The sequence below is a fragment of the Brachycentrus maculatus genome, unplaced genomic scaffold, assembly GCF_059751285.1.
Source record: "Brachycentrus maculatus isolate JH-2025_06_01 unplaced genomic scaffold, ASM5975128v1 h1tg000180l, whole genome shotgun sequence".
Lineage (NCBI taxonomy): Eukaryota > Metazoa > Arthropoda > Insecta > Trichoptera > Brachycentridae > Brachycentrus > Brachycentrus maculatus.
This window is the reverse complement of record NW_028280931.1, coordinates 810074-829892: the sequence shown is the minus strand read 5'-3', so window position 1 is coordinate 829892 and position 19819 is coordinate 810074. Positions and strand designations below refer to the sequence as shown.

Genomic DNA, 19819 nt, shown 5'->3' with positions numbered 1-19819 from the left:
CATTTTGGTTTCATTTTTCATAAAATGGTTACCCAAAATAAATACCAATTAAATCCTTCAGTGTCATTCAATTCATATTTTTATTAAATTTGAAATTTTTATGTATTTTACTATTATTTGTTATTATTGATACGAGTCATAATATTATATTCTAAATAAATAAATATATAAAATTTGTGTGTTTAAATTTCATTTTTAAATACTTTGGATTCATTCAGTATGCGTATGTCCTAATTTACATACGTATGCATCAACCCATTCAGCAAATATAGTTCAGGTCAGAAGAATACTCCTTAGAGTAGAATCATTTAAAAATTCAATTTGTTTGCTTAAATACTTAAAATTAAGGATGATGCCTACAATTTTAAATAACATATTGGGTGCAATACTTACCAATATTTTGTTTATAACTACAATAAAGTATTATTAAAAAACAATAAAAAAACACAAAATGATAAAAATATGAGTCTCGTAAATAACATAACGTAATTCTGGAGAGATGATGTGAGATCAGTTCACTGGCAATCGTAACACAGCACTCCAGTGTTGCCAAATGTCTAGCCCCCATCTGCGTTTCACAAGCAGTTTTATAATGAGGTTGGAGCTCTTCATCAGCCTCTCCCGGAAGCCTGCCAATCTATATCTGATCAGCCTATCCCATTGTGGTATGTGTGCTGAATCAATCGTTTCACTCGCGCCACAGTGCCGGGGTAACTTCATGAGGGCCCTGTATCCATTTTTGTATCATCTTTTTATATCTTTTGCTCTTTTCTGGGTGCCTACACCACAATTCACTGGCATACTGCTGCGTACACACGACAGAAATGTGGTTGTCAAACATGGATAGAATGGTAAGTATGACGCAGTCTACGAAGTGATTACTTAAACCAGCCAATGAATGGTCATAAGACTGTTAATATCCTCATATAAATTAAATAATTAAATCTAAGATTTAATTTAAAAGTTATAAATTAAATCTTCATAAAATAAAAATAAAATATACATAAATATCAATACTGATTTCAAAGTCATAATATTATGTTCCATTTTTTATTATTAATAAGCAGTTAGTATCAATATCTCATTTTCAACATCATGTGCTGATTGAACATTCTGAAGAAAATATATAAATATATATATATATATATATATATATATATATATATATATATATATATATATATATATATATATATATATATATATATATATATATATATATATATATATATATATATATATATATATATATATATATATATATTAGCTTTTATAAAATGAGAAAAATTATATTCTTTGACTTCTAAAAGAATGCATTGAAATGATTAGGGAAAGTATAGTATGTATAACCAAATGAGCATCCGAAATCGCATGCGCAGAGATGTATTTTGGTAAAGGGCAAGATCAAATGGAATATCTGCACATGTAAGTATAATAGGAGTGTATAATAAGTCAGGTTGTGGTCTTATGGTTAGTGTCGCTGACTATGAGTTAGATTTTCTAGGTTCAAGCCAACTCTACAAATAAAATTATTTGAAATTTAAATTTATAATAATAAAGAGCACAAATATTTCTCTTTCAATAAAAAAAATGCTTTTATTCAGTAAGTTTCAGTCTAAACATTCATCAATTTTCAAATTTCAAGGAAGAACTTAATTTTACATGGTACTTCAGTACTAGGTATTTTACCGCATCCGTGGTGTTATGGTTAGCCTGTTTAGCAACCTTCCTGCAGATCCCGGGTTCGATTCCCAGGGGAGGGTGAAAAAAAAAAACATATTTGTGATTTTACACTGTAATATTTATTTAATATTCCCCTGGACAATCAAGATAATACTGCATCAAAGCACTATACACCACTGGGTGCAGATAAGGATTAGAAGCTACATATAGGTGAGACTAATGGTATACTTTTTCGGTTACTTAATTGGGATGTATTCGGTATTTTTTCTCAGTTTATAATTATTTCCAACTTTAGTGTTTGATGTCAAATTGTCAAATATATTAGGGGTTATATATATGTGTATGTTCGCCTCCGTAGTGTAATGGTCAGCACGCTCGGCTACCGTTCTGGAGGTCCCGGGTTCGATTCCCAGGGAAGGGTTAAATAAATATTAGTGATTTTTTAATTCTAATATTTATTCAATATTATCCTGGACTGGTAACTGAAGCGGAGGGCTGATCACCTTTCCTTCATGTGTTAACGATCAAGATAACACTGCGTTTATATGATGCAGTGCCCTATGCACCATTGGGGTGCGGATAAGGGTTTGATTGATTGATAAATATGTAGCACGCAATTGCACTTATTGGCATGATTAGCTTTAAATAATCCCAAAACTGAATTAATTAACGACATCTATTAACACATTGCTTGCGGGAAACGCTTGAAAGCGTCTTTTATTTACTATTGGTAGAGAGCGGGAGACGCTTATAAGCGTTCCATTTGATAGAGCACGAGAGATGCCAAAAAACATTGTACAAATGGGAATTGAGTTTGCGGTAAATTGTGATTAGTGTATTGAGGGATAGGCGGCATACTCTCTAAGTATAATTAGGATCAGAGTTGACGAAAAAACCGCCCGACAATAATGTGTTAAAAGTTATTACATACATATTTAATTGGGTTTTCTAACTCTAATTCGGGGAATCTAATGATATATTTTTTAGTATATAAAATATGTAGGTTACCTGTTTAGGGCTATTGTGTTGAATAATGTAAAAACGTACAATGACGTATATCGTAGAACGGGGCTACTTGAACTTTGATGTGTTACTTCAAAGCCCAGCACAAAATGCCCAGTACAAAAAAAATATTTACATTGTGGTATCGATCGAAGTATCGTGGCAATAAGTGTCACCTGTCAGGGAAACAATGAAGCATGTCAATACGTTTATTATTGTAGACCAAATGCAGATTTAATTTTTTTTTGTACTTTTTTTGCTCAAGTAACACATCAAAGTTCAAGTAGCCCCGTTCTATGGCATTTTCTTACATTCAGAATTTAAAATGTATGGCGTCGGTCTGGCTGTGGAACAAATTACCCGTCAAAGTGAAAAAAGTACCCTGCGACTACCTTATTATCATTTCTTGGAACCCTACCTGTCCAATCATATCACTTTCCTCGGAATCCTCTGTCTCTCCCTGAACTCTTCATATTTTTTGCTACTTCCAATATCCTCTCTTATTTCCATCTTTTATCTCTTAACTGCAGTCATGTAGTTACGTTGAAATTCGTAGAAACATCCGGCCACTTATTTCAAAAGACCTAAATAAAGATTAAAAAACCTGACAAGCCTTACTAGCTTGCTTTTAATTGTTTAGAACAGGGGTTCCCAATCTATTTCAGCCCGCGGCGCACTTACGATTTTAGTATTTTGTCACGGCGCCCTACTTTAGTAAGCTATTTAGAATAGATATAAATAGATAATGACTATATATAAATATTACAGTCGAAAGAAATAGGTGTCTATAATTATAGTAGTCGGATAGAAAGATGCAAGCGCTCAAAATAAAATTTGTGCTTTATAGGTACCCGAGATTATTTGTGGTTTCGGATAATGATAGAGGATCGACTCACGGCACCCCTCTTTACTTTCTACGGCGCACACTTTGGGAACCCCTGGTCTAGAAGATATCGCTAAATAGCAATCTGCCTATGTACACATCCTTCCTACAAAAAAAAAATAAATACTTGTGGCTAGTTCTTTTAAGAATCTCTCCCTAATAGATAACAACTCCACATTCGTCAGAGTTGGGATTTTGTAAGCAAGGCGTAGTGAGCTAGCGGATCCTGGAGTCAGATGAAGAAAGCTATGACCCGGCCTCCTTTGTCAAGACCATTTAGCTCTACAGTGCATTTGAAACAATGAGATCATTTGGATACCATCTGGCATTTGTGCCAAGTATAGGGTTTTTCGATAGCAATGATACAATTTTAAATGGTGATCATGGCAACACTGTTAATTATTTTTTGAAGATTTAAGTCATTTGTGTTTGGTAGATTGTGCCATTTAATCATGGAAAGATACACGCTTGAACAACGTTCAGAAATTTTTAAATTGTTTCATCAAAATTAGTACTCATTTGCTAATACTGTGAGAAATTTAAGAATAATTCATGGATGACATTATTCAGTTAATGGACTCACTATCCAAATGGCCCAGTCAATTATCCGCCGAAATCTTGTGATTTAACACCTTGTGATTTCTTTAATTGAGGTTATGTTAAGTCACAAGTGTACGTTAATAATCTAACATTTGAGCAATTAAAGGACAACATTGAACGCGCTATTGCTTGAAATACAGCCAAATTTATATGAAAAAGTGATGGAAAATTGGGACGATAGGATGCTGTATGTCCAAAGAAGTTGTGGTGCTCACAGGAACAATGTTATTTTTCATACATAATGGCATAATATAACCTTTAAAATAAAACAAAATCTGTGATTTACTGAATTATTAAGATGTTTTTTAAATTGCATCACTCTGAATGGAAAACCCTATCCAATGATAATACAAGATACGAAAAAAATGGTGTCAAATACAAAAGTGAGAAATAAAACATGAGTGTAGAAAATTTTAAATTATAATTTATTTTATTGAATTACTTAAATAATTACATTTTATAAAAATAACCTTACCCTAAATTTAAATTTGATAAAACAAATCCGCCGGCTGTGCAGAAACATCCAGAAAATTTCTGGGAGTTATGTTGATTAGATGTCCTGGCAGAGTTGTTTTACAAAGTTAAATGTATTATGAAGTTATTGAACTCCCATACAGCCTTCCATATGAGAAATCATTTTACATTCAATGTAGCCAACGTTCCGATATTTGAGCATTGAATATATTCAAGCTGAGGGGTAGCAAATTGCAGAATGTAAAGGAGAAACAGCTATAATACATACATGAAAGAATAATACATTTAAATGACGAAAAAAAAACTTTTGTAAAAGTAGTAATGTTTGTTGTAATAAGACTTCTAAAATTTCATTCGTGCACATCAATCAATTTATAATAAAGACATTACAAAAAAAAAACAAAACTATTTGGTGATACTGATTGGTGTCAAAGTAAAAACTAATTTTTAATAACTGACATCTATGGTCAAAATTTTTAAGCTAAACAAAAAAAAAAGTTTATTAGATACTAACACCATCCTCATCACGATTGTCTGTTTAAAAATGTCAAAATTTTGATTAAAATGTTTTGAATGAATGTCATATTTTGATTATTAAAAGTTGAAAAAGAATCAATTCACACAAAACATTAGATAGGTTACAGATTTGTAAGCACTAAATAATTCAATGATTCTTCACAGTAACAATTCAAACCTAAAAATTAGAAAATGCGTGAAACTATTTACTCTCTTGCATCACAGTAGAAACCAGCTATAATTTACTATAGAAATTACTTATGCTACAATTTCGAGAGTAAACAGCCGATAAAATATGAAAACTTGAAAAATTGAAAGTTATGTAGACTGCGTCGCTTCAATGAAAATGTAATATGATTGGTCAAAGAGGAGAAGTATTCTGCAGAGATGGAATAACATTTAAGGATGGGGCATAATACAAAGCCTGTGAAGTGTTTAGTTCTACTACTATAATATATCATCATAAAAAAAAAAAATACACAGGAAATGACAGTCAGAATCACAGAAAAATCATGTTTCGATAGATAGCTAAAAACGAGGTACAATATTTATTACAGGTAAGCATAATTTACAACAAAATAAGTAAAACTAGAAAGATACAAGCGTAATCTCTGTCAAAACTACAATGGTGTAAATTTTGGGTTTAGTTGTAGGCATCAAAATTAAAATGTTCCATATTTATTGTAACAGCAGACAGTTGGTAGAATTCCATATTGAATTGTTGGGAACTCTAATTGTCTAAGTGTTTGATAATGTCTGAATAAGACGAAACGCGTCACGTATTAACATATACATAAATAAATGTAGAATTCAATCCATTAAACCTTGTTTAATTTTGGATATATTACCCAACATTTTAAATGTTCCATACGAAATATAGGATGAAATTCTCAACATACAAAATTTAAACACGGATACCTTTGTAACTAACCCATTTAGAGTATCTCTGATCGCCATTCCTGTGTACTCTTCAAATAAGTGTAAAATAATGCCATAATTTGCTACACAGAATCGTTACAATTTGATTAGTAAAATTTGTTTATGTTGAAGTCATTACACCACATCAAATTTGAATAAAATACCTGAATAATTCGCACATCGTCCGCCATTTTTGAATATTTCAAAGCTCCGCTATTTCAAGTATAGAACTAAGTAAGTTCACTTGCCCACAAATATGAGAGTTTTATTATGCAGTTCCTACTATTCGGTTGCAGCCATCGCCCTTGCTTGCGCGCGCACACGCTTGTCGTATTCCAGTCTGTTTTGGCTGAAAAATAAACAAAAGAAAAATAAGCTAACATGCAAACAGAAGATTTTAAATACTTCAGTGTATGTAACGTTGTATTATAAGGAATGAATTATAGCATGTTGATACAATATTGTAGATTTTAGGTTCACACATTTGTGGAAGCCTGGGTGTAACCGACATTAATTGTGAGGTAGAGGAAAGGAAATTGACATTTAAAAAAAAATACTGTTCACATTATATTGATCAATGTCAAAGTAAAAACTAAATTGTAATAACTGACATCTACTGTGGAAAATTTGAAACTGGATAATAACTATTTAACCGTTTTAGTGCTAGAGATTTTTAATTATATGTGTGCTAAAATTGATGGAAGCCTTTTTTGAAAAAATGATCTTTTTTATTAAGTGTGCAAAAAATCAATAATTTGTGGAAGCGTGGGTGTAACTGACATGGATAGTAAGAACCTGAACACATTGTAATACCAGGCAATCGCCGTGGATCTTCCTCGAAAGACATCTAGAGAAAGATCAAAAAATTCATGGATGCAACAGGAAGATAACATGATTCGAAGACATGGCCTAGGTGATATTGTATATGATAGAAGAACCTTCAACATGAGTACGAGAAGTGATCCCAACAGCTTACAAAGACGATAAATTGGGATGGAGCTAGGAAGAAGATGTTTTCCAATACTTCCAGCTAAAGTTTTTTCCAGTTGATGAGATCTAAATGGAACAAATACAGCATTGTGAGAATATGTCAACAGAGTGTTTAACAATATTTTTAAAGCAATGAAGTTTGTAATCATCGATAAAACGTGAGCCAATTACTTCATATCTGAGATGAAGTAACATATCAAATGGTGGATAAATGGTGGAGAATCGGCTCCAAAGATGGCGAGGGCTGTTCCATCTGTTGGGAAGGTTAGGGTGTCCATTTTTTCGGACAATTATTGTTGATTACTTTAAAAAAGAAACAACAAACAATGTGGTGTATAATAAGAAATCTTATTGCCCCATTTCGCCATAAAGAAAGTGTTATTTCATGAAGATGATTTACTAGTTCATGCATACTTTATCCTAATGGCTAAAATCACCGAGTTGGTGTTTGAATAGCTTCCTCACGCAGGCTATTCGTCAGATTAGGTCACCTCAGACAAGCTTTCAAAGGTAACAGCTGAAGGCGCGTTGCAGTAGCCTGGGTGAGGACCTATCCAATATCGGATCCGTGTTAGTTCAAAAGGAACTCTCACGAGAGGTGGTATTATACACGATAAAACTAGTGAAAGACATTGGTACTATAAACCAAGCTAGGACGCAAAATGCCGAACCCTCTTCTAGTGGAACGGAAGGTCTGTTCGCGATAGCCTGGCTTTTCCTGAGGAGTTTTAGGGTGGTTTTCTTCTAGCAATGAGCAAATGCTGAGAAAAATTCACCTCAGACATTTTCTCTTTCCTCAACTTAACACCTTAATGACCGCATGTATGACCGTATGAGATATACGCCTATAGCCGCACGTATCGGCAATTTTGTCCAAAAATTCATTTGTAATAAACATAGAGGGAAAACTATTTCCATTTTCAGTTTTCTGGATTTTAAAAAATTGTTTCATGATGTGTCAGTGTCTACCCAGTCCATACCATCAACGTCGCCATCAGAATCATATTATCATTATCTTGTAGCTAATTATTTCAGAACCACTATCGGAATCACTATCGACTTCACTGTTACCTCTCTCAATATCACTAGAATCTTCTGAAAAAATATCTAATCAAATTCAGTCGGACCATAAAAATACCACAGACACTCAAGATAAGATTTGAAAAGGGCTGAATCCAGGTAAAATTAGTCACAAAATTTTAGAAATGAGATACAAACGTTCATAAAATCAAATTGTAGCCATGACATCAACCCTTTTTAAGTAGTGTAAATTTATTTTCGAATGAACAAATCGCTCACTCCTTTCAAGAACGTCATAAATAAAAAATCGTCAATTTTCAGTTGTGCATGTTTTCAGAATGCCCAGAAAATGTACTAAATCCCAGCAAAAGAGGCATATTTTTAATTTAATATTTACCCGCTACAGGGCAGAAAGTGTTGTTTTTGCATTTTGAAGAAAAGGTATTGTTTAATTATTTTTTTAAAATAAACTAGTTATTAATGGAGAAAAAAACCTTCAGGTTTAACCTAAAAAGATCCGTTACACAGTAAAAAGTTCAAGAAGTGGCTTGATATTTATTTTTAATACATTGTACAGTATCTACTCAATGAATTAGGGCCACGCAGAATTTCGCGCAATTTCTCAATTCAAACAGGAATAACTCAGAGAAAACCTTGAATAAAACAACATTGAATTTTATTTACACATAAACACTTTATTACGCTTAAATTATGCATATATTTTCATATAAATATAGTTAGTATTTAGTATTTCCACCTTTGGCAGAAATAACTGCCTCAATTCTTTTTGGCATACTTAAAATGCACTGTTTTATCATGTTTTTATTTCTTCGTCTTCTGACCAAATTTTTTGAATATTTTTTTTTTGACAGTCTACTGTTGGATTTGAAAATGAGTATACCTTATTTTTTAACATGCTCCATACGTTTTCTATAGGAGTAAGGTCCGTAGAATTTCCAGGCCAGGGGAGCAAAGGCAGATTTTTGTTAGACAAAAAATTTATTATTAATTTAGCCCGGTGGCAAGGTGCCCCATCCTGCATGAAGGTGTATGGACCTTCTGTTGGGTCGAGTGTATGGTAGAAGGGCAATAAAATTCGTTCGAGGACCTGCTTATAGGAATTTTGGTTCATTGTTCCTTCCACGAAAAACAACGGCCCAGGTAAATTGTTAATAATACATGACCATATCATTGTTGCAGGGGGGTGTTTGATAATTTTTACCACACAGGCCTCATTGTAACGTTCCATTGGTGTTCTCCTGACGAATCGACGGCTCTCTGTCACGGCTTCTAACCGGCACTCATCACTAAAGATGACCTGAAAAATAATGAAAATTTAAGTCTAATTCAAATATATAAGTTTATTTACTAAAATGATATGTTGAAAATTCAATTTAAATAAATACCTTTTTCCAATCATCTACCGAGTAATTTCGATGTAGCCTGGCCCATTTTAATCGATCCGCTTTCATTCGTGGTGTCAATTTTGGTACTTTTACAGGGCGCCTGCATTTCAGATTTACTTCGTAAAGACGTCGCCTCAGTGTTGATACCGATATATTTATACCCTCTTCTTCCAATTTTATTTTTAATGTTTTTGCTGATGCACTACGGTTTTCTAAGACACTTTGAACGATTTTTCGATCAGTCCTCGGTGTTGTTTTTCTAATTCTACGACAGTTCTTTCGCCGATTGCTGGTGGCGGGTAAATGATTTTTTATTGATTTTGAAATTCTGTCCACTGTTTGACGAGAAACGTTTTCTTTTTTTGAAATTTCTCTATTAGATAGTATTCCTTATTTCAGTAGCACTATAACACTAGACTTTTTTCCTCAGAAATGTCTTTACTTTTTCCCATTTTGTCCTTTTCAAAAAAAAAACACTTGTGTTTACAAAAAAAAATATACTTTATGAACTAAAATTTAAAATTAAGTTTTTTTCACAAGACACGATAACTATATAACCTCTCTGAACAAAACAACAACCAGAACTCAAGAAACTTTACTAATAAATGAGATAGGACTATTTTTTGAACTTTCAACTATCTGTCTACCTGTGCTAATTAGGGACCTTTCTCAGAAAAAGGGTTTGAAATTTTGTAAAGGCTTAAATAATCCCGGTATATTTTACATATTATTGAAGGTAATATACATGATATTAGATGTCAATAGAAAACTTAAAGTATTTATGTAAAATAAATATAATAATCCAAAAGATTTCAGAGTATTCAAAAAAATAATGGGTGGCCCTAATTCATTGAGTAGATACTGTATTATATGTTTAAACATTAAAAACGTTCTCCTGAAAAATCACGTTTTTTGATTTGTGAAAGGAGTGAGCGAAATGTCTTGATGTACACAATAGATGTTTGAGTGCTTATTACTAACTAACCATCACGCTGCTTCCCGCAGGGGTAGCAGAGAGAATAGAACGCCACACCACTCTGTCTTTGCAAACATTCTTCGCCTCCTCCACGTTCATAGCAGTCAGTTAAAATTTTCGCACAAACACGGGATAGTCGTCAACCCTCATTAATTCCTCTCCTTTCTTCTCCTTTTTATCTCTGAATGTTTTAAATAGTTATTATAACATAAATGTGGAATTGTTTAATTGGCTTTATTTTTATTAATGTAACTATTTTTTGTTAATGTAATATAATGTTTTTTATTGTTAAAGTAACTATTGTTTATTATATACTTTTTTAAATGTAAAGCTATACAATTCCCGAACAAATAAATAAAAATAAAATAAATAAATAATGTGTTAATATAGATGCTGTATGCTAAACCAATGATGCTGAGAATTGTTCATTGGTTAGGTGTCTAAATAACCATTTTCATATAAATATTATTGAACAAAGCAAACGGAGATCTCACCAATAAATAGTGTAGGCCTCAGCTTGGGCGGGGGGTCGTTAACGTGTTAATATACATGCTGTATGCTAAACCAAAGACGCGGAGAATTGTTCATTGGTTAGGTGTCTAAATAGCCATTTCCATATAAATATTATTGAACAAAGCAAACGGAGATCTCACCAATAAATAGTGTAGGCCTCAGCTTGGGCGGGGTCCTTGATGTTGGGTTCGTTGAGCAGGTCCTGGATGCCGAGCAGGATCTGCTTGATGGTGATGGCGGGGCGCCAGTCCTTCTCCTCGTCCAGCAGGGACAGGCACACGGTGCCCGAGGGGTACACGTTGGGGTGGAACAGCGGCGGCTCGAACTTGCACTTGGGCGGGCTGGACGGGTAGTCGTCCTTGAAGATCATGCGCAGCTTGTACGAACCACCTTCCCAGGGGGTCTGGAAACAACATCCACACAACATATAGAAAACCAGATAAAGTGTCTCTTATTGTCAATTTGCGGCTTACGTCATCCATTCTTTGATTTTGTTAATGTTTTCGTAGGTTTTCGATGTCGATAGCCAGCCTTTTTATTTTAACAAACAGGCTTACGGGTCGATTTGATGAATTCCAACCTTGAGAGCAAGCCCGATTTAGGAAAGGCTTTAGTACTATCGATCATATCCACACGCTAAGACAGATCATACAGAAAACCGAAGAATATAATCAGCCACTCTGCCTTGCCTTTGTAGACTATGAAAAGGCATTTGACTCAATCGAGACATGGGCAGTACTAGATTCACTACAATGCTGCAAAATACATTATCGGTATATGGAGATAATAAAATCTCTATACAAATCTGCAACAATGATGGTCCAGCTCCATGATAGCACCAACAATATATCTATAAACAAAGGTGTTAGACAAGGAGATGTTATATCTCCAAAACTCTTTACAAACGCCCTAGAAGATATCTTTAAACTGCTATCCTGGACGAAATGTGGAATAAATATTAACGGAGAGTACATTTCTCACCTCCGATTTGCAGATGACATAGTGCTAATAGCCGAATCACCTGACAAGCTTCAAGATCTCCGACCTTAATGAAGTATCAAACAAAATTGGTCTGAAAATGAACATGGATAAAACAAAAGCCATTATCAATAGTCATATTTCCCAAACCTTTGACCCTATTTCCATTGGAGGAACACAAATAGAGGTTGTAAACGACTATACCCATCTGGGACAAGTAATACAACTTGGGCGAAATAACTTCTTAAAAGAAATCGACAGGCGTACACAACTGGGATGGGCAGTATTTGGAAAACTAAAGTACATTTTTAAAGCGAAAATTCCGCAATGTCTAAAAACTAAGGCGTTTAACCAATGCATCTTCCCTGTACTAACTTATGGCGCAGAGACGTGGAATCTAACAGCAAGTCTTACTCATAAAATAAAAGTCACCCAGCGTGCTATGGAGAGATCCATGCTCGGAGTGTCGCTAAAAGATAGAATCCGAAACGAGGAAATACGCAGAAGAACTCAAGTAGGATGCTACCCAATGCACACTCAAGTGGCAATAGGCAGGACATATCTGTCGAAGAGACGACGGTTGATGGGGAAGAAAAGTATTGGAATGGCGCCCAAGAACTGGCAAACGAAGCATCGGCCGACCCCCTACAAGATGGACTGACGATATAAGAGGAATAGCGGGAGTGACCTGGATGCGGAAGGCGGAGGATCGAAGAGGATGGAGACTCATGCGGGAGGCCTACGTTCAACAGTGGACGGACACATGCTGATGATGATGATGATGATGATGGCCAGCCATTGCATTCATCATCATTGACAGATTCACGGCAATTTCTGAAACGTTCATGCCACTGGTAAACGACTGTTCTCTTCAAAGTATCATTGCCGAAACACTTTTCTAGCAATTTCAATGTCGTCGCACCACTAAAGCCGTACATTTTAATACAAACTCTCTGTAGCAAATTCTATTCCATTTTTAAAATAGTAAAAAATTTAAAACACACACAATCGCAGATGTACTCAATACAGTGTCACTTTTACAAATTTCAAGCTATCAAGCTAAAATTTTAATAGAATATCAATGACAGATGTGGCAACCTAACAAAAAAAAAACTGAAATCTGGGGACTGAGAACGCCACACAGTGGTGATTCCAGGAACTTTTTGACCACGGTAGTACGTACCTACATGCCCTATTGTTTTTTCCTGTAAATTATTATTGCACATGTTTAAACTATTACTTAAGTACCTAGAATTGTATAGTCACATATTTACCAACCACATTTGTCTCATAAAAAAAGAACGGTATTGGCGTTAAAATTATCGATTTGACTGCCTGCTGCCTTTTGTATGCTGACAAGGCTGTGCTACTTGTTGATAATAAAGATCTACAGGAACTGGTGTCAAAAGTGTATGTGTGCCAGGAAAGTGATTTGTTGATGAATATTGAAAAATCCAAAAAAGTCATGGTTTATGTGAGAAATATTTCATATTTTATTATTTACTAGAGTCTGTTAGAACAGACACTAGATTATTCACCCTACGGATGACATCAATATTATAGATGTCTCAACTAAAGATGAAGCGTTTTACGCATGTGTCTAATGTGATCACAAGTTGACACACTCAAAGTACAATTTTTTATTTATTTAGCTGATTGATGATTATTTGGCAATTCAGTAATTCAACACAAAATGATCAATTCTCAAACAGGCTGTTCTAGCCCAGTTGAGTCGATAGATTTACAGGATTAGCTTTAAAAAAATGTGCCAAAATTTTATTTGTCATTGTAAGAAAAATTAAACAAATTTCACAATTTTTTTGAGAATATTTTTGACAAATTCCATAAGGCTACAACTAAAAGATAAGCAAGACTAGTTTTTTACAAAAGAGATTTGTATTGGAAATTTAACACATTGATTGATTTGTGAGATATCGGTAGTCCGTGGGTAGCGCGTACATTTTATAAACGAGATTTATGATATTGTAGGTGTCTCAACTTGATATGAAACATCTATCTTTATATGAATGAAGATGGAAGTCTGAGCATCCCAGCCCGGCTTAAGCGATCACTTTACATGCTTGTGTAACATTCAACATTCTGCCCATTATCGATATTGTATAGAATTCTTGACACCAGGTGATATGCAATAGTCTCAGACCCTTCCACGTGTCAGTATATCATCTAGCAAGTCATATATCACAACCTCAGCAAGACAACCGAGTGCAGTGTTATATTGACTGCGGTCGGTCAAGTAGTAATAATTAATAGTTAATTTGCATGTTTTGACAGGACGTGTGGTGTAGTTGGGCATACGCTCGACTGTGAAACTGGTGTTGTGGGTTTGATTACCGCCAAGTGCAAAATAAAGTCAAGAAAGATTTATTTTCAATTGGTTTGGGTGTTTATGATTTATTTTTCACATTTACCTGCCCTATTTTTCCTAACTTACCTGCAGACAAGCCTCTTAAAGTAGGGGCTTTGCGGGTTGGCGGGAATCGAACCCGCGATGCTAGTTTCGCAGTCGAGCAAGTACCCAATTACGCCACGGCGCCTGTCAACTGTATGACACTAATTGTGATAATTTTAAACCAGAAAAAGATGGGAGCACATTGAAATAAAAAAGTAGAATAAGTTAAAGAGAATAAAGTATAATTTTTTAAATTAAAATTCTCGAAAGACGTAAAATTAGAAACAGTAAAGAAATATGTCAAAACCAAATTAAAGTTAGAGCACAAAATCATTGATTAATACAAATTTCTTGAAGAATTTTTTTTATATGCCAGACTACTCATCGTCATTGGACAATTGTCAATAACCTACTCCAGAATATGAAAACTATAATGTGGTAAATTGGTAATACGCAAGAGGGAATCACTGTCATTCATCCGATGTACTATCCAAAGCATAAACAAATTACTTGAAGAAAGGACTTTTGACCTAATGTCCCACAAGTCTTTAGAGAAATAGTTGTAAAACTTATGGGTAATGAGGTTGACATGTCTGACCAAGTCATGATTTACAATGTGGTATCTCCGGCACTTAATTTTTTCATCATCTGGATCAATTTGGATTTTAACCTTTCCCTTACGATGCTAAAAACTCCCGCGGGTTCAGGTGATATGAATTTTGTACAAAATATGAAAATGTGGTTTAAAAACGGGAAAAATGTGAATATTCCTAAATGTTGCTTTTATTGACCATAGTTGAAGTTGAAATTTAACAATTTTGTAATGTTAGCTCTGGTATTATCTGAAAACGAGAAAAAAAAATATATCGCAAATAACCGCTACCGATATGCGTGCTACTGGCGTGGTTAACACATTACGACATGCGTGTATACTTACAAAGCACGCCAGACGCGCACACACAAAAACGTTTGTGTAGTGATGATTTTATTCCTGATTTTATTCACAATTTTTTTATTTCCGTCACTGAAAATGAATAACTTTATATTATAATACTTTCATGTAATAATAAATAATACAACCCTTGTCCGCACCCCTATGGTGCATAGGGCACTGGTTCATATAAACGCAGTGTTATCTTGATCATTTACACATGAAGGAAAGGTGATCAGCCTTCCGCTTCAGGTACCAGTCCAAGGTAATATTGAATAAATGTTACAGTGAAAAAATCACTTATATTTATTTTACCCCCCTTTGGGAATCGAACCCGGGACCTCCAGAACGGTAGCCGAGCGTGCTGACCATTACACTACGGAGGCGGACTTTCATGTAATACATAATTATATTACGGAGGAATACAAATATTCTGGGCCCGTATTTATTATATTTTATATTGATATTCTCATGTAAAAAGTCCAGTTGTAGTAAATACATATCACCGGGAGGGGAAGGTTAAGGAAACAAGTGGTGACGATTTACAACATAGTTTACGATACTGGAGACAACATAACCCCTTATTCTAAAGTTTAGCTTCAAGGAATAATTTAACGGATATGTTGTATTCTTATTAAGCTTAATTCTAATGATTAATGCCATTTTTAGAATCTTACTATTGTTTTCAAAATTTTCAAATTATAGGTTGAAATAACATTATATTACATGTTTTGTGTATCTGGTTATATTGTTTATTCACTAAAATTGATCATTAATTGACGGAATAGTAACACACTCAATCTGTTTATATATTGCATGAGTCAATTGGGTCATGCAAATTGTATAGATACATACTTATGAATTTTATGATATAAAATTTAAATAAAACATTAATATATTTTTTTCTTCCATAATTAAAATTTAAGAAGATAAATTAATATTGCATACAGAAAACGTGTTTAAAAATAATTAGAGATTTAAATATTGGTACTTACGCTTTTTTTCCCGGGTATCGCACACTCCCATGTCATAAGATTGAGGGTACCATCAGGATTTTTCAAAGGTCTTGCCACAAAACCCTGAAAATATAACAAAAACCCGTCACGAACAAGCAGTTAAGATGTGGAATCATCGCAATTTTGCTGGCGGAGAAAGAAAAATCATCTTAAAAAAGAATCAACAAACCAAATTCTAATCATATTATGATAACAAGGCGTATTTATGATAACGTTAGTTTATGTTATAATGATTAATTTGGTGATTGTTAACATGTCAAAATAACGAAAACTCTGCTATTTAATAAATGAGGTTATAGTTTAGCATTCTGCCAGTACTTACAAATGGGTGGTCTTTGCGCCAAGCCTTCCTTTCTTCGGCGAGACGCCCACTCGCAATGCCGGACATTTTGAAATTATTTTAAAACCAAAATGATTTAAAGGTTATATCAAACACATAAAAGTTTATTCGGCCAAGCGCAACGGAATATATGTGCCCGAAAAACCTAGACAAGCACACAATCCGTAGATTTATGGCGCGTTCGCGGACCACAGACTAGTAATTTAAATTCAGACTATCGACTCCTCCAAGTAGCCGTGGCCGGATGTAAAGTAGGTCGTATGTGGAAGTAGAAATTCAGCGGCAAAATATGAAAATGAATATTTTATTTATTTTTTTTTCATTTTTTTAAAACCAAAATGCAATTTTTATTTCGTTCACTACATCACCAGTTTTTTTAAAACGCTTTTATTAGCCTTGCATTATTTCTTTGTAATACGATTGTAAAATTTATAATACATAGTATTCTTTTGCTGAAACATAATTTATTCTTATTAAAAACCTTGCTGCACATCCGTCTGAGTCATCGCATTTCGATAGAAAAGTAATGTACTTTGATTCTTCTTTATCAACATTTCAATTCGGTAACCATAACAGGACAACAATTATTGTCTATTTCTAGAGGCGTCACCATATTTTGACGTTCTACCCGCTTTTGCACACTATTGTCTATGGTTATTTTGAAAAAGTAATAGGCACGTTTGGACGAGATTTTAACGGTCTTTTTAAATCACACACCTATCACGTATCGAGACATCTAGAAAACTATTTCGTCAAGTGAAATGCTCATTTCCGTTCAAAATAGCATTTAATTATAAATGTTTGCAACTATTTTAAGTAAAGTTTGAATCAAATATAATGGATGAACGAAGAAAATAAAATTGTTATTTATGATCTCAAGTTCATTTTAAATATCGATAAATAATCAATTCATCGTTTAAAACAAAATTATTAATTCAACGGATATAAAAATTAGTGACATCTGGCGAAAATATGGAAAATCTTATTGTCTATGAAAATGTGTCTATGATTTTTTTTAAAAGTATCTTTTGTGAATTAGCGGGGTAGGTTGAATAAAAATATGAAAACCGTGTTGAGGTCCAGAGAAAAAAAAAACAAGTCATAGATATAGTGAAAATATTTTTAGTTAAAATATTTATTATAATTTTTAAATTTATGTTATGAAAATGTGTTTATATTTATAGATATACATTACAAATATCCAATTTCAATTGATTGAATTTTGATTCTATAACAGATTTTTTAGAACACATCAATGAATGACTGATTTACAACAAAAATATTTTTTTAGAGCTCGTCTTCTTGTGCCTGATGACAACAGCTGCTAACTGTCATTTTTCATGTCTTGCGTAATGGAAAAGAATATTGGCAAGGAATTTAAAAGAGTAAATTAATAAAACTTTGTTAATAATGAAACTTCCATAAAAAAATAGGATTGACAGGTATTTTTTAAATTAAGCCATTATATTTTATTCCCATGTTAAAGTAAATTAATATAAAATAAATCTCTAGTCAAGTGAGTGAATTTGGAATCGACCAATAGAAAAGAGAAAAAAACAGAGGCAATTTATTAATTATTGTACAGGTAAGAACGGATAGATACTAAATTTCTTTAAAATCTTGTAATGTATAACGAAGGCGGCAGAGTTCGCTCATTTAGGTCATCAGTTAGGTCATTTAACACATAGGTTTTAATTTTTGGTTATTTACTACAAATTATTACGATTGTAACTTGATGGGGATGAAGATGAACGTTATCTCTTTTATTCATATAGATTTTCAAATTGCAAGGTCAAATATTAACGGGATTTCTGAATACACGCAGTGGCGCGCACAATGTTTTTAATTAGGGTAGGTAGAGTTGGGTAGTAAGATAAGGTAGGCAATAGTTAATAAGACATAGTAGGCACTGGTCGTATTTCTATATAAAACGCGATTCCAGGGTAGGCACTGCTTTTCTGCCTATATAGAATGCACGCCTCTAAATACACGTTTATATTAGTTAAGTTCACCATGAATATTATATATCATTAAAAGCAAGAAGTCGATCTATTGATTTGCATATTATATAATCTATCAACCATCGTTTATTGATTTTTTTTATTAAATAATTTTATTTGATTAGTAAAAAAATTGGCAAAAAAAACATTATATTAATAAAAAAATCTCAAGGTGGTAACAATGATATGTTACAAGTAGATGACCTGAGAAATTCAAACCTTACAGATATTTATATTTTTTTATACTATTTGTCTCCGACTATATTGTCTGATTTAAAAAGTAAACGCAAACTCTCAAATAATTATCGTATTTTCAACTATAGAGTGTCACTCTAGTCGATATATATTTTTTATTATTTATTTCTCAGAATTTCTATCCTACTTACCTTGACGTACCTACGGATATATTGTCAATGTGTATACAAGCACTGTAAAAATAATAAAAAGTGATTTTAGTTTAAAATTCTTATTATCTCATAGTGGTTGATTTTTACGATGCTGAAAAATAAAAACAACGATTAAAAATTATTTATTGATTAAAAAATACATTGAATGTGGTTTCATAATAATTATTGTATTTCATAACATTTTGTAATGCACAAGTACATAAATCATTAAATGATTCAACGGTTTAAATACATTGATTTTAAAGACAGTAAAAGTAAGGATAGAATTTATTTGTTGTAATATTTTGTAGTGTTTTTTATTGTTGTTTTTGTTAATTAAGTGAAATAATCGTTAATAATTAAAAATTTGAATCACTATATTATATATAATGCTTCAATACCTAATATTTCAACAATAAAATTTAAATAATATGTAGGTGATAACTTAAAGGTTACATTTTTGGAAACGTAAGAGTAGCGCTCTTGTCAGTGTAGTAATAATTTTCATTAATCAGTGAATGGGTCGGCTTTGAGCCTCTGATTGCGACTAGATATCTGACAACGTATTAAAAAAATGTAAAACCTAAAAAAGTGTAAAAAAAAGTGTCTACAGTTTACATCGTTACAATATTATTGATTTTTTTTTATTGTGCAGTGCTGTGTTGATATATTAATAATATCGTGTAGTGTGGTTCTCAATTATGATTAGAATGGTGAATGTAACACGTGTATAAGTGGTCACTTTAACTAGCCTATGGCGGGTCATAAGCCCAGTAA

At 33.1% G+C, this 19819-nt stretch overlaps 1 protein-coding gene across 1 annotated transcript; it reads right to left on the bottom strand.

Moving 5' to 3' along the window:
* Positions 1 to 4572: 4572 nt before the first annotated feature.
* Positions 4573 to 16873, bottom strand: lwr (ubiquitin conjugating enzyme lesswright). The gene is made up of 4 exons (XM_088262473.1): positions 16639 to 16873; positions 16296 to 16379; positions 11122 to 11384; positions 4573 to 6425 (listed from the first exon to the last, which is right to left on the bottom strand). The coding sequence occupies exons 1-4, from the start codon at positions 16702 to 16704 to the stop codon at positions 6359 to 6361; spliced, it is 480 nt and encodes a 159-aa protein (XP_088118599.1). The 5' UTR covers positions 16705 to 16873; the 3' UTR covers positions 4573 to 6358.
* Positions 16874 to 19819: the final 2946 nt, after the last annotated feature.

Bases quoted from the DNA above. Each gene is read 5' to 3' on its own strand.
- lwr (XM_088262473.1), bottom strand. From the start codon at position 16,704: ATGTCCGGCATTGCGAGTGGGCGTCTCGCCGAAGAAAGGAAGGCTTGG. The intron at 16,380-16,638 runs GTAAGTACTGGC...TTATATTTTCAG, and splicing joins GGCGCAAAGACCACCCATTT to GGTTTTGTGGCAAGACCTTT. The intron at 11,385-16,295 runs GTAAGTACCAAT...TGTTGTTTCCAG, and splicing joins CGATACCCGGGAAAAAAAGC to ACCCCCTGGGAAGGTGGTTC.